This window comes from Capricornis sumatraensis, chromosome 2, assembly GCF_032405125.1.
Source record: "Capricornis sumatraensis isolate serow.1 chromosome 2, serow.2, whole genome shotgun sequence".
NCBI classification, from domain to species: Eukaryota; Metazoa; Chordata; class Mammalia; order Artiodactyla; family Bovidae; genus Capricornis; species Capricornis sumatraensis.
The window spans coordinates 29,352,838-29,376,942 of NC_091070.1; the positions used below are offsets into that span (position 1 = coordinate 29,352,838).

The 24,105-nt window shown below is 41.1% G+C and overlaps 1 protein-coding gene across 1 annotated transcript in view; it reads right to left on the bottom strand.

Annotated features, from left to right (window-relative positions):
* The window catches only part of PRKCH (protein kinase C eta), a 236,912-nt gene that overhangs the window by 112,754 nt on the left and 100,053 nt on the right, over window positions 1-24,105 (bottom strand). The window contains exon 3 of the mRNA XM_068966672.1: window positions 503-653. Coding sequence (XP_068822773.1) covers window positions 503-653 — 151 coding nt within the window. The remainder of the gene's footprint in view (window positions 1-502; window positions 654-24,105) is intronic.

Consider the following 24,105-nt stretch of genomic DNA (forward strand, 5'->3'; position numbering starts at 1 on the left):
TCTAGAATTTCTCAACTATTAACTATCTTAATTCTTAAATGTCAGGGATTATAGTATGTGGTCACTGAAAGCTATTACCTTCAGCTACATATGATAAGGCTGAAGACCGCTGTGTGCTTAGTGTAGCTGAAACAATTAATTTCTGTAAGTCATCATGTGATTCATGGCTTCTTAGAGAAATACTGTTGATATTTCTTTCCTCTTAAAGGGTAGACCATTTATTAATTGATTAGCCTAATTATTGCTTTTTGACCAATTCATGATTCATTAACATTTTTACCAAAATGACTAGCAAAAGAAATAACATTTAAAACTTAATCTGTAAATTGTGTAATTTTTTTCTGCTGGTTTGGGGATTAAAGTTTCTAAGTCAACATATTAGAATAAGAGGGAAAAAATCAGATTCTAAAACAATTCTTAATAATCATGTCTTCTCCTGAAATCACACAAAACCAGAGGAAGTCTCAGCTCATGGCAGGAGAGAAGCCAAGGAGCCTCTTACCAGATAAACTCCCTGCAGTGAGAGCAGTAGGTGGGCTGCCTCAGGTATGTGGCCATGAACTTGTGTCCGTTGATCTGGTGGACTCGCCTTCGCATAGCCCTTTGGCGCTTCCTGGTAAAATGTTTGAAGATTCGGTCTCTCTGGAGAGTAGCTATATATCAAAAGAAGGGGGAAAAAAAAGAGTGTAATCAATCTATCTGCATCTAATGTATGAGAAAGTTGGATAGTTCAAATACTTCCCAGGTTATTATTATTATTTTCTTTCTTTAAGATACAAAACAGCCCCCCAAATCCTCATGCTTTGTTGGACCTATGGAACTCTGAGATTCCCATTGCCTGACTATCTTGGGCTAGTCTCTCCAGCACAGAGCCTGGGTTCCCCAGGGTTCTGAGGTCCCAGTATGTGACAGCAGCGTGGTCACAAGGTACTTGTCCAGCTGTCTAGGACCTTAGATTCACGGACTGGCTGGCAAACGGGACTCCTCATTACTCTCCTTCCATGCTAGTGTCGTCGCAAAACTTAGTGGAGGAATTGCCCCCAGCACAGTGACAGCCCTGCCCAAAAGCATCATTTCCAGCACCATCTCTGTTAATTTGGAATACACAGAAATTAACTGGGAATACATTCAAAATTCCTTTTCTAATCTCACATTTTAAAGATAGTGGCTCCTAATCTGAAGACTTGAGAACCGTGCACCATTTAAAGATGGTAAAGGATCTTTTCCACTTTACTATTCTAGAATATTCCCAATGTATGCAGAGACTTGTGATTGTAAAATAAAGATTCCTTCTTCAATAATGCTTTTAAATAAATCACTGCTCCAAAGGAAATTAGAGGAATCATGCAAGAATAATCTGCTAATACATTTTAAAACCTGGGGAAAAAAGTAGATTTCTGTGTAAACATGTAAACATAATGATCAAAATTCACTAAGAGTTACATAAAACAATAGTCTAACTTTTTAGAAAGAATTATAAAGATTTTAAAGGACGATCTCTAATTCTGAAGTAGTCATTCAGGTAGACTTTTCCCAGTAGCAATTATACTCAAATAACCAGAAACTTCTGTACTACTCAGCATTACCTTAAAAGAAAAACTCACTGTGACCAAGTAGGAATTTTCTCAGAAGCATAACAATAGGCATATTCTTATAAAACCTATTATATCTTATTCTATTAATAGGTAAAAGAATAAGTATGACAGTTTCAATAGATGTTAAAAAGGCACTTGGTAAAATTTAACTTGTAATCCAATAAAAAATTCTTTTAAAAAGACTAGAAGAGTGTCTCTTTAACATGACTAACACATGATTTCACAGATCAAAAGCTAAATGGTAATTTTTTAAAAATTCCAGTGACAGTTAAGAATAAGACTAATTATCACCACTATTATTTAATATTATTCTGAAAGTAGTTGCTAAAATTATTAGATATGAAAATTAAAGATCAAACTACCAGGAAAAGGTGCCAAAGATACCATTATTTGAAGTTATTTAATGTATGACTAGAAAACTCAGGAGAATTTAGCCTAATTTATTAAAAAATGAGTACAGTATGATGGACAGGAATAAGTCATTAAAAGCCAAGGTATTTATTATGTCAAAAGAACTGATTAGAATAATCTTAAAAATCCCATTAATATAGCTACAAAAACCAAACTATCTAGGAAATAATTTATCAGAAGTACAAGATTTATATGAAAAAAGACCATAAAATCAATTGAAGAAGATGAACAGATGAGTAAAAATGAAGTTCTTAAACTGGAACACTCAACACTATAAAGCTGTCAATTCTTTCTAAACTAATCTCTAAACTGAACAAAATCACAATCAACATTCCCAAAGGATGTTTTTAAACTCAACATTTTTTTTCAAAGTTTATTTGGTACCATAAATATTTTAAAACTGTTCAAAAATTTCAATGAGAGAGGACTTGCTGTACATGTTAAAACACATTATAAAATTACAATAATTTAAACAGTGCTTTACCCCTTCAAGAACAGTCCAAAACTAGAAATCAATTTGGCTGAAAGATAATATGGTTCAAATCAGTGGGAAAGATGGATTTATTCAATAAGTAGTGTTCAGACAACTCGGTAGCCTTTTGGAAAATATCTTTACCTCACTTCTTACACCTAAATAATCTAAGATAAATGTTAAAGTGGAAATTACAGAAAGAAAGAAACCATAGAGGGGGAAAAATATTCCTAGAACGGGATAAGGATAACAAATTTCTACAGCCATAAAAGATCCACAGATTTGTAACCTACGAAATTTAAAGTCCTACTGTCAATAAACAAAGCAGAGTGGAAACAAACTGAGGAGAAAAGGATTTGTAACAGATGACAAAATGTTACATTTATAATATGTATAAATCATTTAGAAAAGACGATAAAAATCTAGTAAAAAGGAGGGGCAGAGGAAGTGAACAGGCAATTCATAAAATTATAAATGCAAACAAACATTAAACATGCCAAGATGTCCAATCCCATCCAAGATAGCCATGTAAGAATCGCGAGGTAAATAGCATTTTACCTCTTAAGTTGGCAAATACTTATAAAGATGGTTAACATGCCCATTCTTACAACCAGGTAGGGAAAGAAGCACCTCCAGCTTCTGCTGGGAGGAGGATAAGCTTGTCTCTCTAGTCCTGGCCCCATCGTGCTCTGGATGTATTTATCCTGCTAAGCTTCCCTGTTCTCATCGATAAATCAGGTACTACCTTCCTCCTAGGTTTTTTTCCCCAAGGACTGAATGAAGTAATGCATTAAAAAGGTTTTGTGGAAAGCTAGACACATGGTAGCATTCAACACATGTATCTATTTTGAGAATGATTTCTTTTGATAACCAATTGACAATACCTGTCAATGTTTTTTCCAGTTTTATTGAGAAATAACTGACATAATATCACTGTATATATTTATGGCATATCAGCACGATGGTCTGATTAAATACTGTGAAATGATTACCACAATACATTCTACTAACATTCATTTTCTCATATAGATATAATAAAAAGAAAGAAAATATTTTCTTCTTGTGATGAGAACTCAGGATTTAGTCTCAACTTTCCTATTTATTATACAGAAATGTTAGCTGTAGTCATCATGCTGTTCACATTATATCCCTAGTAATTATTTATCTTATAACCAAAAGTTTAAACCTTTTGACTGCCTTCCTCTAATTCCTCTTCCACCTCCATCCTGCCTCTGGTAATCACAAATCTGACATCTTTTTTCTATGAATTGATTGTTTTGTTTTTCTGTTTGTTTTTTAGATCACATAGTATTTGTCATTTTCTGACTTCTTTCACTTAGCATAATGCCTTCAAGTTCTATCCATGTTGACAAAAATGGTAAGATTTCCTCATTTTTTATAGTTAAGTAATATTTAATTGTATGTATACTACCTCAACTTCTGTATTCATTCATAATTGACAGATACTTAGGTTATTTCCATGTCTTGGCTATTGTAAATAATGCTGCTACAAACATGGGGGTGCAGATATCTTTTCAAGTTGGTGCTTTTGTCACCTTGTTCAAGTGTTATGTTCATTTCTTTGCATGTAACAATTCAACTTCTAGGATTTTTTTCCTACAGAAAGCAGGAATATATATCAGTTGTATCTATATAGCATCATATCAATGTATGCTATATTCTTTTTAACAGTAAAAATAAAGTTCAATACAAGAAATCTTAGAGAATGAAATGCAAAAAACATCCAAATAAATGTGGCTAAGACACCAACTCTCCAGAGGCTCTAGTACGGTTAAAATCGTACCTACTTTAATTTTTGTTTTGTTGTGTGTGTGTGTGTGTGTGTGTGTGTGTGTGTGTGTGTGTGTGTAAGTTCTTTGGTAAGCAGCCCAATTACTTTCATCCTCAGGTTTCCCATCTATCCAAAGAAGATGAAAATATACCCCAAGTCCTCAGTCCTATGGGGAAAGTATTATATAATCAATATTCCTAAGAAGGTCTTACAACTTTGGATAAGGGTCACATAAGAACAGAAATCACTCTACTGCTCTCTTTCACAATAATTCTAGAAGCCATCTAGTAACCACAAAATAAGCAGATTTTAATGTCGCTTTGCTGACAGATGATGAAATTTAGCCTAGATGATAACACCCTATATCTGATCTACATTATCACCAACCTAAGACCCAGCTCAGCAGTGGCCAAAGTAAAACTTGTACTGAATTACTGAACACATATCACATCTAGATGCAAATTAAATTCTCCCTTGGGAGTCTAATTACCAATAATTACTTATATAATCCCTTAATACTATAAAGATTGGTTAAAAGGTCAGCTCATTTGCAGTTTTAACATTTCATAAATTGAATCCGTTTTCCCCCCTCAACAGCTATTACCATTGCAGTAATCTGACCTATGAAACTTCTAGGTGATCTTACAGCCAGAAGGACGTAGGAAGAAACTGCATGTAGTTGTTCACCAAGTCCGTCATCCCCCTGCATTCACTCCTGCCTTTCACCCTTCCTTGAATGTTCTTTCCTCGGTTTTGGTTTTTGTTTTTTTCCCAAATGAGTTAACATAGACTTTCCCGTGTGTCTCAGAGCCTAAGCGGCTGCCCCCAAACCCTGAATCAGGGTGAAATGCTTCTCCTCACCCTGTTTCCATAGCAACCTGGGAGCACACCTCCATCTTTTCCCTTACCCCAGGAAACTAGGGACTGTCTCTTTTACCTCCTATCCCAGGTGCCTCACCAGACCTCATACATGGTCATTTGTAACCAAACTTCACTCTTCCTTCCTCTGCATTCGTTTGCACATGTACCTCTTTTTATTTAAAAAGCAAACATACACATTTACCCACATCTCCGGAATCCGCAAGAAATTTAAGTCACGCAAGAAAACTGGGGCTGCCGTGGCTTCATATGGCTTTCCGTATCACCACTGTCTTGCTGGCTGCCCTGAGCAGAAGAATGAACTCTGGGACTGCACTCTGTTACTCTGAGTACAGATTGAACCCCCACTTGAGAGTGCAGGGAGAGTTTCCTCATTGTCTGCATGGCCTCCTGTTGATTTAGGCCTGAGGAGGGCTTAAAAAGACAATTTAATCCTGTTGTACTTGAAACCACCCTGGGCTTTGAGAAATCTTTCATATCATCTGTTAGTTGAGCACATCAAACAATCCTAACATGCTATGCTGCCAAAACTTGCATCACAACTTCTATTTAGCTCCTGAGGTGCTCAATGCCTCTAAGTAAATAGGAAGCTGGCTCCATGCCCCAGCGTGGAAACTCACATTGCCATCTCTGGAAATGGGCAGAGCCCTGATCTGTCTTTCCAGGAGTTGGTTTTCACAAGCCCTCCCAACCATAGGGTGGAGACTAATTGTATTAAATGTAATGATGATTAACTATTTTGAAATAAAATTGTATTTCATAAAATCTGATTGTCATCCCACACATTCTTTTTCAGAACCTGAGAAGCCATCACAGGGTAAGTTATCCTCGTAGAAAATTTTATTGGTATGAAACTTATGTTGCTGGCAGGAGGATTTGTAGGGGAGAGATGGCTTTCAGAAGTCTCCATCAAACTGTCTTAATTTTATCTCGAAAATGGTAACTATTCCATCTTTTTTAGCCTTCTGCTCTCCTTATCTGAATTTAAAATTTCACATACCAGACACGGGCTTCCCAGGTGGCACTAGTGGTAAAGAACCTGCCTGCCAGTGCAGATAGACGTAAGAGACGCAGGTTCGACCCCTGGGTTGGGAAGATCCCCTGGAGGAGGGCACGGCAACCCACTCTAGTATTCTTGCCTGGAGAATCCCACGGAAAGAGGAGCCTGGTGGACTACAGTCCATAGGGTCACATAGAGTCAGAATGACTGAAGTGACTTAGCATGCATGCTCGCAGGCACGCACACCAGACATAGAAATCCATGTTTGAAAGTACTTTGGAAACATTCTGATGTGAGTCAAAAGCAGAAATCATAGTTACAAATTTCCAAGTTAAAATCAGAGATAAAAAATCTATGGCATTTTGTAATTTTCAGAATTACTGATATAGAATACATAAAGGAAATACTTTTGATTTCGTGTAGAACGCAATTTAAGTTGAATTTGCTCAGCAGCATCGGTACTTGGTTTACTATACTCTGTAACTGGTATTTAAGGGGCTGTGCAGAGGAGGTCCTGAGGCCTTTATACGCAACCACAGGTATAAAGGCCTGCAGGTGAGTGAGGCAGGTGAGGGCCTGGAATCTGGAGTGCAGCTATGAATCCTGCATCTCCCCCTTATAAACTGGGAGACCTTGAGCACATTGTTCAGTCTATGCCTCAGTTTCCTCATTTGTAGAACATGAAGGCTAGAGAACCCTCCTCAAAGGGCCATTCTGGGGACTTGCTGAAATAATAAGTGTAACATAATTAGAAAAATACCTGGCAGGAGGCAACTGTTACCAATTATAACTGTTGTTAAAACGCTTACTTCAGTGTTAAAGACTAGAAAGGATTTTTAATCCAGTCATCCAATTGCCTCGAAGAAGAATCAATACCTAGGAAACCATTTCCTAAAGAAGTTCAACAACATTTCCAAGGCTCATCTAGCTACTTAGTACCAGAGCCACCCCCGGAATCCTCCACTCTTAATTTTGTCCCAGGACCACCACGGTTAACATCATACTGCATTTTGTCCTTTATGAACATCATTAACAATAGATCTCCTAGAATCAACTGGGTCTCCCCCTGGAAAGCAGTAAATTTTCTGGTGAGGAGACAGAAACTAACAGGAAGGTTAAACGAGGTCAAGCAGCCAGTGATCGAAGTGGGTAGGCCAGACCCTGTTTACTGTGTTGAACTACTGAACAGTGCTATCAAATGTCTTTTTTCTTCTTCCTGAGATACTCGTTTTATCATGTGTGCACATGCGAGGGAATAACTATGGGAAAAACAAACAGGAAAACGTTTGTGTTGAGCACAAGTTACTAGTCAAGAAAGAACAGAGTATTATGTTGTTATGTCTCCAAAATACACCCTTGAAAGGTAATGCAATAAGGTAGCGAGGGAATTTTGCTTAGTATTATCCAACACACTGAAGAAGAAGCCATGTGATCGCAGAACCGTGTGATAAAGAATAATGCTTTAGAGTTTAACTTAGATGACTCCTGTCTGAGACAATAATGATAATGAGAGAATGATTAGCACATGTATAAGGCAAACACATAAGTTAAATGAATCTTTACAAGAACACAACAGCAGTCGGAGAGAGCATTTAGTGGGTGGTGAGTGAAGACAGAATCACAGGAGATGTGTACCTAGTCCTTTGATTATTTAAGGAAGATTTGATGAATGGGCAGAGATTAGCAGTTGTTTAGAAGGGGAAGGGGAGCTTGGTGAACCAGGATGGGGAGAAGATTCTGAGAATCTGTACCAGCAGCGGTGATGATGAAAAATGGCAGGCAAAAGCCCCTAAGTGGCACTGAGCAGAAGAGAATCTTCTGTTTTTTAAAAAGAGCTGAACCACATGACTCACAGTTATTTCCAAACTCAGAACGAGTGATTAGACTCAATGTATAATGAGACCTGCTTCTACAGAAGCTATACACAGATGTTTCTCAGGGACTTGGCTTCTGAGGAAGCCCAGCCTACAAAAACATCTACCATCATGCAAACTCGCGGAGATGACTATCAATGGCAACAGAAGGAGAGAAAAATAATTTGTACTAGACTGACTCTCTCACGTAGGACTCATGGCTCATAGCACCAGCAAAGCTGAGCTCACCCCCCCGCCCCTACCCACGCATACCTCCAGCCTCCTGTTAGCAGAAACAGGAGCAGAACAAAGGTCCTGGATAAGGCCATCAGGAATGGTATCCAGGCTCCATTAGAAGCCAGTACCCTCCTCAGTACTTAAAGAAAGGGATCTTGGCTCCGACAACATCTGGTTCCTCTCAGCCCACAGTTTCTTAGTCTCCTGCACCAGCTAGTCTCATCCACCCAACCTTTAAACAAGTGCATGTCCCAAGGTTCTTTGCACCTCATTTTTCTGGTCTTTCTGGCTGCTCATTCATCTTCTCCAAGACTTCATAAGATCTCTTGACTTCCAACAATTGCCTGTGTACTGAGGACTCCCAAATATGCAGCTCTAGTTCTGGCTTCTAACTACTAAACTTGTTTCTAAGTAGCTTCTCAGCATCTCTTCAAGACATACCCAAGACAAACCTAAAACTTGACATTTGTAGGCCGAACCCTCTTCCCCAACTTCTTGAAGCCATGCTAGGGGTAGTAGCACCCCTCTGCCTGAAGTCATCAGAAAACAACAAAACAAAACAAAACAGAGAGATGTCTTCATATACTTCTTCACTCACAACAAATTGGTCATCAAGTCCTACTAAACCTTCTATGATCTAACTAAACCTTCTGTGATCTTTCCCTCCCATCCTCATGCCTTCTTCCTCTCATCTGGACTGTGAAATAGTTTCCTAACTAGTATCCCTGTGTAAGTTTGTTCCCTTCCAAAATCAACCCTTCATCCATCCAGCTACGCTTATGAAATATGCATAATTCAGTGGATGTGAAACTCCTTAGGGAAATTAGGTTTACTGTAGTTGTCCTATTCGAATCATATTTTATTTTAAGGTAATAGGGTGTAGATTTTCCCCCAAAGGGTGGTGCTTCCATTGTCCAACATCTGAGAGAAAGTTGAGTCCTCAGACAGCAAAATACCTTTCAGGTGGGCCTTAGGTAGGAGACTAGTCTCTCTTCTCGGTCCTCGCTTTCTGAGGTTCAGACCTGAGGTCCCAGGAATGGGGCATCCCCAAGGCTCTGCAGAGGAAGACTGAGGTAGACTGGGAATAAGCCCAGTAGCAATGGGCTTGGAGGACCAGGGTTCCTTTCATTAAGAACCTAGCAGACTCCTGTACTAAGTGGGATTCCCTCATAACTCAGTCAGGAAAGAATCTGCCTGCAAAGCAGGAGACCCGGATTTGATTCCTGGGTGGGAAAGATCCCTTGGGGAAGGAAACAGCAACCCACTCCAGTATTCTTGCCTGGAGAATCCCATGGACAGAGAAGTCTGGCAGGCTACAGTCCATGGGGTCACAAGAGTCAAACACAACTTAGCAACTACACCACCACCACCAAGTCTGCTTAGCAGATACCAATGTCAACCTCCCTATCCCAACACCCACAGCTCTCAGGAACCCATCAAATCTTCTCCGTTTCATCCTGCCACCTGGGCTCCTTCAGGGATCTCAAAGGCTTGGTAGACCATACTCAAGGGGCAATGAAACTGGGATATTTATCCTCTAGATCTCATCTGACATTGGTTAATGGCTGCTTCAAGGAAAGGGGACATTAATTCTCCAACATTTCCACCCTTCCTTTGTGGCTGAGAGGAAATATGGGTGGATCACTCATAGTATCTACCATAGAATGGATTCATACTTAGCCTGGCCCTGGTTTCTTATTTATATTTAACTGCTATATAATTTCTTAACAAGGAGCTTCAAATTCTTTGTGGAATGAGATGAAGTATAAATAGAAAATTCTTAGAATAATAAACTTGATTGTGCCTACTCTTTTCTGCACACATAACTTAATGAAAGAAACTTCCTCTTGCTCCCTATGATCAAATGCAAGAATCCTACAATTCCTTGCTGCAAAACAATGGTAAGAATTTCTACTCTGTTAGCAAGATTCTACAAATATTTTATTTCCCCCCACTGATTTCATCCATAAATGGACTTCCAGCAGCCATTTCTTCATTCCTCAGTTTTTTAAAAGAAAAGTAAACACTGCTCAGTGGATTATTAACCATCTACTTTCCGGATGAGGAGGAAACATGTTTCTGTCCCATCAGATTTGTGTTGCAGCCCTGGAGATGTGTCCATATCATCCCTCTCATTGTCATCCTGAGTATCTGGAAAATACTTCAAAATGACATTATCCACAACTTGAAGCTTAAGTTAGATAAAGTATCTTGGTTTTATATGCTTTAAAATGGAAGCATTTTCCAGTTATCTGGCAATTTCCTTTTATCCTTCATTACTAAATTTAACTGGAGAGAAAATGCCCCACTCATGGACTCCTGTCCCTTTGATAACCTTCTGCACTTCAGAGGATAATGAAGCCATGATGTGGTTTCACCTGTCAGAGCAGAGGTAACATAATCTTTTTGTTTTTTCATTGTAGCTGTGTACAAAGATAATATATGGTCACTATAGAAAATGTAAATAATAAATAAAGAAGAACATCTTCTTTTAAAAAGTCATCTTCAATCTTACTATACAAATAATCACTGAAAATTTTAGTTAACATGCCACATATAGACACTGTACAGATATGCAGTCTTACATAAGTGGTGTCACTCTGTGCTATTTCCCAACTACTTTCCAATTAAAACGTCTTTCCATATATTTTTAAAGACTCTATTTTTTAGAGCAGTTTTAAGTTCACAATAAGCTTGAGAGGCTGTACAGGCTTCTCATATGCCTCCTGTGCCTGCCCTGCACACGCGTAGTCTCTCCTATTATCAGTGTCATTCACCAGACAGACACATTTGTTACCAAGGATAAACGGACATCAAACACACCACAACCACCCAACGTCCACAGACTACCTCAGGGTTCACTCCTGGTGTTGTATATTCTACGGGTTTAGACAAATGTATAATGATACATATTCATCATTATAATATCATACAGAGTATTTTCACTGCCCTAAAAATCTTTTGTGCTCTGCCTATTCATCTGCTTCTCTCCCCCTGAGTCTGGTACCCACTGATCTTTTTGATTCTCCACAGTTTGCCTTTTGCAGAATGTCATAGAGTTGGAACCACACAGTATGTAACCTTCTCAGACTAGCTTCTTCCACATACGAGTAAGCATTTAAAATTCCTCTGTGTCTTTTCATGGACTGATCGTGCATTTCTTTTCAGCACTGAACAATATTTCATTGTGTGGATGTACCACACTTTATCTTTTCACCTACTGAGGGATAACTTGGTTGCCCCCGAATTTTGGCAATTATGAATAAAGATGTTATAAACATTCATGTGCAGCTTTTTGTGTGGACATAAGTTTTCCCTATGTTTTTAAAAGTTACCATTTCTGCTTTTATAGTAACTAATGCTAAAGTTACCATTTAATCATATCTTATAAAATGAAAATGCAGCAAGGCTAACTTAAAAGTAAGCTAATAGCATTAGCATCTCATCCCTATGAAAGTAGAGTTTTCCTATCTGAAAACTGTATTTTTTCCTCATTCACTCAAAGTTTACAGACTGTTGTCTCCATCCCCTCACCCACTCCTACCCCCCACCCCCAGCCTCCAAGCTCAGGTTGGTCTTCCTTCCTCACAAAAAAGATTCTTATACAAACAACCTGTCCAACCAAAATCTTTTCCAGATAAACATGTGTTTCCTGCTGAGAACTAAAAGAATCCTGCCCTTTAGTTTGGCTGATTCCATTTCCCTTTCATTCCCCGCCCCCTCCCCTTTCCACTGGTAGACTTCTGAGGTCCCTTCTAAGCTCTAGAGTCCTGATTTCATGATTTTAGAAAAACTTCACAGGATATTAGCCATGAAGAGTACGATGTCTAATCATTTCCTTTTCCAGCTACATGGCTGGAACGAAAGCAATGTTGCTCCCTCACGTTGCTGATTCAACATGATTTTTAAAACCACTGCACCACTGCTCTTTGTAAACAGACTAATTCAAAACCTAACATTGAAGGTAAAACATCTTTATCACACAACCAAATTTCCTCTAATTTCCAACAGCAATGCCAGGGCTTTAAACCTCAGTCAGCTTTATTTGAAAATTTAAAAAAGAGAGAGAGATAGCTGTTCTAACCAAATGTCATTTATATCATACAGTCACATCCTATTAGAAGCTAACAACTTAGAAGCATACATTTGGCTATTAGATTTGTGGGCTTTTTCGTTTTGTTTTTTGACAATTGCTTTATGCCTTAAAAAGGAACAAATGAAAGGCAATAAATTAAACTTTTTAAAACAATGTAAACAAAGGTTTGGTACTGACAAGGATTGAAACCATTGATAAAAGCAGAGTTTTGGATTAGCAATAAATTCCCATCTTCATGCTCCAGTATTATTATTTCTGTGCTACCAGAAAGAACATTCCACTAGTCAAAGACAAATGAATTCTCTTTTCTTAAAATGCATTCCAAGGGTTCTTTCTTTATTACCATTTATAGTCCACTCTATATCCTTGAATAAGAGTTCTTATCTTTCGAGGAAAAGCAGAAATGTGTATAAGTATATACCAAATAGCTGGATAAGTGGGAAAAATGCCTCCAAATTCTAGAGCACTTAGTACTAGCTCAACACATCACCTTACAAAAGTCTGTATATTTTGGTTTTAATTCAGAGCTTTATCATAACCTAGTAAACACAGTCTAAATACACACAGTTCAACAAACTGTTAGGGTTCTAGGCAAAAATGAAGAGCAACAGACTTCTCAACCCTAACCTGTCATTCAACTCACAAATCACTTTGGGGATAAGGAGGTATTCTGCCCCATCTTAGACATTAAAGGGCAGGTCAGTTTTGCTATAACCTTGGTCCCCAAACAGGCTCTGAGGACATACCACCCCCTCCTCCTCTATCCTGCGCTTAGTTGTTCAGTCGTGTCTAACTCTTTGCGACTCCATGGACTGTAGCCTGCCAGGCTCTTCTGTCCATGCAGATTCTCCAGGCAAGAATACTGGAGTGGATTGCCATTCCCTCCTCCAAAAGATCTTCCCAACCCAGGAATCGAACCCAGGTCTCCTGCATTGCAGGCAGATTCGTTACCATCTAAGCCACCAGGGAAGCACTTCTCTATCCTACATGTATTCAATCCACAGATTTTTGAATCTTTATTAAATGCTGGACTTTGCAATGGGAAGTAGGGGTATGATGGTGGACAAGGTACAGCAATGCCCTCAACAAATGAAAGTCTATGTTGGAGGCAGACTATAAATAGCTATTACTGTGCAGAAGTGTGGAAGGGCAGAAGTCTTACCCACGCAGGGGCAATTAGAGGTGGCTTCTCTTAAGGACAAGGAAGCTGCAAATTTCAGGACAAGTGAAGGGGAGGTGAAGGAACAGGAAAAATGTGCTTAGTGAAGGGAAGGAACAGGAAAACTGGGGAAGAGTGCTGCAAGAGGAGGAAACAGAATTACACATGTCCAGAATGAAGAAAATACAAGAATCAAGCAATCCCTAATAGTCACCTTCTGACCTATTCACTTTAATACCTAAATACCACCATCATCAAATATTTGTCAAGTGTCTACTATTTACTAGGGCCAAGAACACCAAGAAGTAGGGTAACATTACTCCAAGAGGTTCTCAAATTACTATGGTGGAGTACAGGAAGAAACTACTGCCCTTCTATTTATCTGTTTCTCACATTCCTCACTTTAAAAAGAAAACTCTTAATTTTATATTGGCGCATAGTTGATTAACAATGTTGTGTTAGTTTCAGGTGTACAGCAAAGTGATTCAGTTATACATATACAGGTATCTATTCTTTTCCAGAGTCTTTTCCATTTTGTGGCTGACTCTTTGCAACCACGTGGATTGCAGCACACCATCTCCTGGAGCTTGCTCAAACTCATGTGCATTGAGTCTGTGATGCCATCTAACCATCTCATTCTCTGTCATCTCCTTCTCCTCCTGCTTTCAATGTTTACCAGTATTAGGGCCTTTTCCAGTAAGTCGGCTCTTTGCATCAGGTGGCCAAAGTATTGGAGCTTCAGCATCAGTCCTTCCAATGAATATTCAGGACTGATTTACTTTAGGATTGACTAGTTGGATCTCCCTATAGTCCAAGGGACTCTCAAGAGTCTTCTCTAACACTGTTTAAAAGAAACAATTCTTCGGCACTCAGCCTTCTTTATGGTCCAACTCTCACATCTGTACATGACTACTGGAAAAACCACAGCTTTGACTAGATAGACCTTTGTTGGCAAAGTTAAGTCTCTGCTTTTTAATACCTTGTCTAGGTTTGTTATAGCTTTTCTCCCAAGGAGCAAGCGTCTTTTAATTTCACGGCTGCAGTCACCATCTGCAGTGATTTTGAAGCCCAAGAAAAAAAAGTCTGTCACTGTTTTCATTGTTTTGCCATCTTTTCTATTTAGGTAGTTACATAATATTAAGCAGAGCTGCCTGTGTGATACAGTAGGTCTTTGCTGGTTATTCATTTTAAATATAGCAGTATGTACACGTCAATCCAAAATTCTTGCTTCAATTCTGTGATACTTTGTGTTTATAGCAACTATAGTATTATATACACACCATACATATATAATTATATATACATAACTTGTATAAAATATACATATATGTGGGGTTCATGCTCAAAACTTGCTCACTGATGTCTGCTTGATCAAAAAAGTTTGAGGGCCATTTATCCCAATAGGTTTATATTCCAGTGTGAGTCACAGCTATAATGAGATGAAAGCACCAAGCAGTGAGGCTAAGCGCTACCTACAGGTGTTAGAGGAGTTAAGGGGTGAGAAGAACTACCTGAGAGCTGGGGTGTTAGGAGAAGCTCCATAGCAGAGACGGCATTTCATTTAGGTCTTGGTACAAGACCTATAATGTACAAGGTACATTATAAAGGTTAGGGAGGACATTCTATCTGGGAAGACTGACATAGCCAGGAATACAGGTCCCAGGGAACAATGAGAAAGCACTCAGCACTTAGCTTCTCTAATACAGAGGCTTCCCAGAGAGGCACGCTCTTTTTTTTTTTTTTTGGTACCATCACTAGCTGAGTAAAATAATCCAGTTAAATTTTAATATTTTTGAATTTTAATAAAATAACCTCAATTACATTGATTCTATTTCATCTCTGTTTACAACTCCTATTCTGTCGCTTCAGTCATGTCTGACTCTTTGTGACCCCATGGACTGTAGCCCACCAGGCTCCTCCGTCCATGGGATTCTCCAGGCAAGAATACCGGGGTGGATTGCCATTTCCTTCTCCAGGGGATCTTTCTGACTCAGGGATCAAACCCTGGTCTCCAGGATTGCAGGCAGATTCTTTACCTAGCATATAGATGAATATTTTTTTTCTAGCTTCATTAAAATGAATCATGTTATATCTTTGTCAAGTTCTTTACTGACTAAAATACACTTGGTTTTAGCAACTGCTGCTGCAACTGTGGCACAGTCTGCAGAACACAGATTCCAGGATTCCTCAAGACTCTGGAAGCACCAACAATGGATGTGCCACTCACCTTCTTCATTTAGAAGTAGCATCTAAATAAATAGCATGCTGATCTTTGCTATTGTTCAGTCACTAAGTCATGTCCACTCTTTGCGAGTCGGACTCCACGGACAGCAGCATGCCAGGCTTCCCTTTCCTCCACTATCTCCTGGAGTTTGCTCAAATTCATGTCTGTTGAGTCAGTGGTGCTATCTAACCATCTCATCCTCTGCCGCTCTCTTCTTTTGCCTTCAATCTTTCCCAGCATCAGGGTCTGGTCCAATGAGTTGGTTCTTTGCATCAGGTGGACAAAGTATTGGAGCTTCAGCTTCAGCATCAGTCTTTCCAGTGAATATTCGGTGTTGATTTCCTTTGGGATTGACTGGTTTGATTTCCTTGCAGTCCAAGGGATGCTCAAGAGTTCTTCAGCACCACAACTCAAGAGCATCAGTTCTTCATTGCTCAGAATTATGGTCCAACTCACATTTGTAAATGACTAGTGGGAAAAAATACCTTGACTATACAGATATTTTCTTCATAGCCATCTTTGATCGCAAAGATCAAAAACAGGGGATCAGAGCATGCACTCTAACTGTAAAGCATTTATAAACCTCCACCATTTGCAGAATGAGAAGCAGAATGTTAAGTCAGTTTTATTTGAGCTATTGCCCAAAGCTTACAAACTGGTTCCTAAATGTAATTCTGAAGAAAGGAGCCTAAAAAGTCCCTGAGCTCTTTCTGGCCTTTGGTTTCCTTTTTCTTACTTTCTTACTTGTATTTAACGAGAAGATAGGAACTGGTTTCACTTGATCTGTAAGGAATGAAGATTTTCATGTTTCCCTCTACTCCAAATCACCCGGAAACTCAATGTAAAACTGTGAGAGTTCTCCATAACAAGAGATAAGTCCTCTTGCTTTAATTTTGCTTTAAGAACTTACTTCTGATTGTCTTGCAGGCCAGCTATGGTGTGGACTAAATAAATGGCTTGCAAGTCCACCAGTGGCCAAGCGCTGCGCAGGCAGCTGGCCACCAAGGTGGCCCGCAAGCACTTAATTGTAACCTTTGGTCGTGAATGTGAAGCAGGGATGAGATGGGAACAATGACACTCACAATTCTTTAAACCATCTATGCAACAAAGCGAAAACTGCTGTTACTCAAAGTTGATCCACTTCACTCACTCCCACTTTCAGAAAAGGAGGTATTTTAAAGAGACATTTAGAGAAAAGTTCACCTAGTAAAAAAAAAACATCTTTTTAAAAAACTTTTAGGCAATGATTGATAGACAGAAATGTTTTACTTTCCCACAATATAAGAGTCCCCACTAACATCAATGAAGTATTTTTGGTGTTTAAGTGCCAGGTGAAAGCTCGAGCTCATAGAAATAAAGCGGACCAATTCTCAATCAACCTGTTTTGGGAAGGACCCCACAATAGTCACGGCCTATTCTCAGCATCTGGTGTAGACTGGTGACAAAGTGGAAATTCTGAGGGGAGAGCCACGTCGCTGCTCTTGTGAGCACATGTATTTCCCCATTACAAGCTGACTCTAATCCACTTTGGTAAACTGCATTCCTGAAGCAATAACTCATGAGAGATGAGAGAGTAGAATTTCCTCTAACAAAACTTTCTGCATTTTCTTGTAGTTGTGTGAGAAAATTCCTCCATGAACACAAGGATGAGGTACTCCAGCTTCACACTGTAATTGTAGATAAAAGGCTGGGAACAGAAATGATTTTAAAATAAGCGATAGCCTTTTACATAAAACAGAATAAACAAGGGTAATAACAGGAGACTTTCTCCTGCCAGTATTTGTGGCCAGCTCTAAAGAAAACAAAAGTCTTCACGGGAGTCCTCTTATACCTGCTTGGGGCAAAATTTCCATCTAAGACTACAAAGAAGCTATCTTGGATCAAAGGGTTGTTAAGAAGTGATACCTCTGATGGAAACATCACAGGCTGTCTGCCCAGACTTGTGAAAGAGCGAAGAACCTGACTTCAGCAATGACAGGGCCAACGTGAACCAAAAATTTTAGTCTAGATCACGTGTCTGGTAGCCTGAGCACTGTGTTTTGGATTAGTGACTAAGAAAATCATAGTTCTGATTTTTTTTAAACCATTTTCACTGAAGGCACTGGCAAACACATGGCACCATAGGGAACAACAGCTTGGTGGTGTGAGCAAGGTATGGGCATGAGGAATAGGTGGGAATACGAGAACCCTCCTCCCTAGGAAAAGCCAGACAAAACTGTCCCTGGATGCAGCCTGGCCTGCTTTCCACTCACTAGGAACTCAAGTGTGGCCAGAACTCTCCAAAAAAAAAGTAGTATATAGTTATCTCTTAGATAGGGACTTCCCTGATAGCTCAGTTGGTAAAGAATCCACCTGCAGTGCAGGAGACCTCAGTTTGATTCCTGGGTCAGGAAGATCCACTGGAGAAGAGATAGGCTACCCACTCCAGTATTCTTGGGCTTCCTTTGTGGCTCAGCTGGTAAAGAATCCTCCTGCAATGTGGGAGACCTGGGTTCGATTCCTGGGTTGGGAAGATCCTCCGGAAGGAACAGGTTGCCCACTCCAGTATTCTGGCAACCAGCACTGAGCGGCTTTCACTTCTCAGTCTCTTAAATTCAGAAATGCATGACTTTGCTAAGGTGAACAGAGTTGGAGACAAACAAAACCGACCTTGAAAGGGCTGAACTTGCCTGAAACAGGCAATTGCCCAGATCCCCAGCCTTTTCTTTAAGGCCCACCTATGCTTGAAGCAATATCCCTTTCCAGAGTAATACCTGCGGCCCCTCTATACACACCTGCTCCAAACAGGTGTCTCTGTCGCTCAGAGCCCTTCCTCCGGCCAGACTCTGCCTAGGTCACTCTCTTGAGCATGACTAGCTGCTCACCTTCCCAAAGCCAACCCTCATTCAGGTGCTTCCTCTTCCCAAGGTGTCTGCAGACTCCTCCAGCCCCTCGTGCTCTCCCCTCCTCTTCTTCCTCCCCGCCTCGTGGCCTGATGCTCTCCCATGGACAGCACCCCACCTGGCCTTCACCAGCTCACAAAGTCAGTCAACTGTGCATTTTTCCCTTTTGCCTCAAGTAGACCAAAGATGTCTTGGAGGCCAGAGCTACTTTTTCCAGTTTTGTATCCTCACAGGCTTCCATTAGTGGAATCCTTGCAGATTATACCAACACACAATTGAAAATCCTGAAATGCAAGTTAAAGGCACCTTCTTTCCCATTTCTGGGTATGTAGAATGCTGTAGTTCAATGGGACTGCCTGCTTCTCCAGGGCCATGACAATGTGGCACCTTTAATGTAGTCAACTGTAAAAGGCCCTGGCCTCTGAATCATCTGGGAGATTTCATTTTGACATCAACACTTACACATATAAATTTGTTCTTTCATTAGACCGAACATTTGTAGCATGCCACATCTGTACCAGGCACTCTGTTAAACAGAGTTTTAAGTGTGACTAAGACAAAGTGTATGAGTGAATACAGCACGTACACACGTATTGAAGACATGGGGCTGCATTGAGCACACGGTCTGCTGGACTATTTATTAACAAGTGGAGATTCCCAGACTCTGAAAGTGAAAGTCGGTCAGTCTGCACAGTCCATGGAATTCTCTAAGTCAGAATACTGGATGGGTAGCCTTTCACTTCTCCAGGGGATCTTCCCAACCCAGGGATCGAACCCAGGTCTCCCTCATTGCGCGCGGATTCTTTATCAGCTGAGCCATAACGGATGCCCTCCCAGACTCTATTCCAAACTAAATCAGAGTATCTGGGGCAGGAACCAAGAGGTCTAGCAGGAAGGACCCTCAGGTTAATTGTTAAAGCACAAAAGCAACTGTTGCCTCATTTCTAGGCTGTGTGTCCAGGATGCTATGAGACAGGGGAAGGAGACTGGAAAGAGCCCAGAATCTGAAGCAATGCAGAAGAGACGTGGCTGAATCCAAAGCCAAACCAGTGCTGGATTGGGGGCGGGGTGGGGGTGGGGAGAAGCAGAAGGAACAGGAAACCCTCAAGAAAGTCTTTTTGAGCCATTACTACCCAGCTCCTACTTAAAAGCCTTTTAGTGGCTGCCTTCAGGCCTCAGGGCAAAGTCCTTAAGGCAGCGCACATGCTGGTTTATCTCTCTACACCAAATCATTATCACCCATCCAACCCTGCCATGCCTTGGGCTCTGGACCAGCCTTATCTCTGCCTTCCTCTCTCCTCTCCTTACTCTCCTACCCTGCCTCCCACTAAGATGACTTTAAGATTTGCCTTGTTGAACATTATTCAAGTCAGGGTTTAACTGCCCTCCGGGTAGTGTCTCCAGCCCCAACACCAAAATCCTTATCACACAGACTCTCATTTATCTGTTTAGACTGTGAACTAGGGGTATGTTGGGGTGGGAAGATGTATCCTTAGGCTTCTCAGGTGGCTCAGCAGTAAAGAATGCCCCTGCAAATGCAGGAGACGCAGGCTCAATCCCTGGGTCAGGAAGAGGCCCTGAAGTAGGAAATGGCAACCCACTCCAGTATTCTTGCCTGGAGAATCCCATAGACAGAGGAGGCTGGTGGGCTACAGTCAATGGGGTCACAAAGAGTCAGACATGACTGAGCATGCATGCATCCATCCAACCAGCAAAGAATGAATGAGTGAGTGAGTGAATGAGTAAGTAAACAGAAGTATAAAAGAGTTTGCCACGTTCAGATACCTACAAGTGAAAGTGAAGTCACTCAGGCATGTCCGACTCTTTGTGACCCCGTGGACTGTAGCCTACCAAGCTCCTCTGTCCATGCAAGAATACTGGAGTGGGTTCCTATTTCCTTCTCCAGGGGATCTTCCCAACCCACGGATCGAACTCAGGTTTCCCACATTGGAGGCAGACGCTTTAACCTCTGAGCCACCAGGGAAGCCTAGAAGGAGTATACTATTAATACAGCTGGAACTACAGTGAAAGTGATGGACTAGTAGGAGATGAGATTTAGAAGGAAGATGAATAACAGACCTGGGCAGGAATGAGCCTTCACAGATCAAGGAAGAGGATTCAATGTTATCAGATTCCTGAAATTCTCTTGAGATAAGGCCAAGAGAGTACCCAGGTCACAAGGGCTGGTTTCTGATGATTAAAGAGGAAGATACATGTAAAAACAATGTATACGTTATAAAGTCACATATAAGTATAAAAATACTTTCTGCAACTCCTATCTCTGAAACTCATTCAATCTTACAGGGTTAGTTTTCAGTCCAGCATTACCTAAAACTGGCTGCATATTTTGATGATAAACGGTGACAAAAGTGCAGAGGTCAGGAAATGCAGTCATGAGTCCTAGGAATGCTGCTCTCCTTTCAAAATAAACCAGTTACATACCTGGGTCATTCATCAAACCATCCACTAGATCATGTCTACTATAGACTTATCTCAGTGGTAACCTTTGCTGAGCCTCTGTTTTTAGCTAAATGGTTTGTGTACTTAGAGCAATAAACCACAGCAAAGATGCAAGTCAATAAAACTGACTGCAAACCTTAAGTAAGGAGTAGAAGCCTCTTTTTCTAAATATTCTTACGAGCGTCCCCATCATGAGTCGGAGGGGGCTTCAGGGTCTCAGGTCCCTTACTCAGTTTCAACCTAAGGTGTCCTCCCAAGCTTCTCTCCTCTAGCCCAGGCGGCAGCAATGGGAAAGATCAGGGTGATGAAGACACATCACAACCGGCCCTTAACAGCCTCCTCCAGGAATTCTAAGCAAACCTCTACAGGGCTCCTGCAGGATTTGGGGGAATAGGTTTCTAAGAAGGGTTAGAGACTCACACATGAACAGACAACATAAGTTTCACTCATTTATTTGTCCCCATAGCTCATTGCAATACCATCTTTGAGAAAAACAGAACTTTGCTCTAAGTGCCAAAGACCTTCACAAGCAGCCAGGCAGATGGCTGGGATGAGGAGCGAGCCCTCAAGCAAGGCACGAGCTCTCCAGGGATCCAAAGCAGGACTCCAGCTGTGGCATGGGGTTAGAAGGAGTTTGCTGAACAGACCGCGTGAAGCCAAGGCCTCTGGGCAGTCAATCCCCTCCCTCCTGAGCCCATGCATCTGCCCACAGATGAGAGTGACTCACTCAGCAGTATTGTCTTTTACACTGATGCCCACATACCTAGGCTAAAGAGTCTGCCTGTGGCACAGACTTCCACACACTTGCATCAGCCTGGGTTAGGGAGGAGAAGGTGGGAGTGGTACGTGCCCAGGTTATATTTCCCCACCCCTACCTCTAACTGGTGCTCAGAATGGCAGGGGACAGGAGACAGCGCTGGGCTCCTGGAAGGAGAGGCGTGGTCACTCACACACATACAAAAGCACACATTACTCCCTAAGTACAAAGCGTAGAAGTGTAAAAATCCATCCAGTGATTTTGAAACAACTATGGTCCAAATTGGGTTCCAGCCAGCATCTGGCTGAAAGAGGCTGCAGGGACGAGCCCATCCTATGCAGCGATCTGGTTCTGTTGAGTCTTGTGGAAGCTGGGGTTCACGCAGCAAGGGTAGGCTCTGGCACAGGGCTGGCATCTCTGGTAAAACGTGATAAAACATGGTAGCCAAAGCCCAGTGCATAGGGAGTTAGGTGGCTCTCTTCCAACCACCTCTCCTCCTTTATTCTGTACATCTAAACTCAGCTACAAAGTACATCTTTGTACACAGGTAACTGTTCAGCATACATCCAAAATACCTGTAAGTCTAATTCTTAGATTTTCTTCATTTTAGGCAGTTCCCCATGTTCCAGATCTTAAAAATGACAATCTATCCCTCTCGGATTATGTCCCTGTGTAGTAGCTCAAAGCCCTATACCAGTTCCTTAAATACCATCAGTGAGAGCCAGGGACCCCGGACAAAATTTGGAAGGAGTTTAATCCCACTTCCAAAGCATTGGTTCCTTCTTCTTTTTTTAAAATCAGTTTTACATACTGTACTATATTGGTTTTCAACTGGGTGTGATTTTGCCCCCTGGGGACATCTGGCAATGTCTGGAGATATTTCTGGCTGTCACAACTGGGATGAGGGTGGGATTGCTCCTGGAATCTAGAGTGTACAGGTCAGGGATGCTATTAAACTTCCCATAATGCACAGAACTACCCCCATGACAAAAAATTATCCTACCCAAAGTGTCAATCGTGCCAAGGTTGAAAGAACCTTATGGTATTTGGATTCTGTAGATTTCATTTGGAGGAAAAAGAAAGAGTATTTTGTTGCTTAAAAATAAGTTTGAAAACTTCTGCTCTTGGACACCTGCCTGGATCTGAACTATTCAACATCTGATAAAGGCTCTTTTGTATTGAGCTTCAAAGTCCTCAGATAGTACATATTTTCCCATCAGACATTTGCTTTTAAATTCCCATAATAGGTCTCTGGAGAAGCTCTAGCTGCTAGGAGGGGTAAGACCTTGTCTTTTTATCTTTAAACACGGTTTGGGAATCAAGGCCAGGTAGCCACCTAGTAGGACTTAACACAAGACTCCTACTGAGCTGGTGTAGAATCTAAATAATTTCAACCCGAGCTGGAGAAGATCAATGGAAGCTGAGGGTTTGTCCTGCTGGGAAGCCACGGGTGTTGGCTTCATAGAGATCAACCCTCCATTAGTCAGGCAGAAAGCCAGAAGTTAAATATATTGCTTCTTTTAGGAAGGAAAATGAACAATGGCCTCTTCACTTGAAACCATGATGGGAATTTAGGAAATGGCAGAGCTTAATTCTCAGGATGGAAAATGGCCCAGGCTTCAGGGTTAACATCCTTGTTCTTGTGAGACAGACTTCAAGAGGCTTTCAGTCTCTGCTGGAGAATTCTCTATTTGCTAATTCTAAAGCAAAACCCAGGGATTAAGTGGCATCTCTGATGCCAAGCAAAGGGATAATTCTATAAAGGCTTCCTGGTCCTCTGAGGGTCTCTGAGACATCTCTCAGTACCTGAAACTGACACTCCTGGCTTAGGCTAATCCTTCCAGATACAAACACAGAATCCACATAACCCATCACACGTGGCTCTTCCTGAGCCCAGGTTCACCTTCTATCCCTATCTTCGCTCCTGAGGCCATCAGGCCTTCCAGGAGGTGCCCTGACCCCTTATATGCAAACCATGACCTGCCATACTGACCGTGTTTATTCCTCTCCAGACTGAAGGCAGGGATGCTGTCAGTCACCTTTTTATCCCTAGGACACAAGCTAGTGCTTGGCACGGGAGGGGCTTCAGTTCAGCTCAGTTGCTCAGTCGTGTCCGACTCTTTGCGACCCCATGAATCGCAGCACGCCAGGCCTCTCTGTCCATCACCAACTCCTGCAGTTCACTCAGACTCATGTCCATTGAGTCAGTGATGCCATCCAGACATTTCATCCTCTGTTGTCCCTTTCTCCTCCCAGCATCAGAGTCTTTTCCAATGAGTCAACTCTTT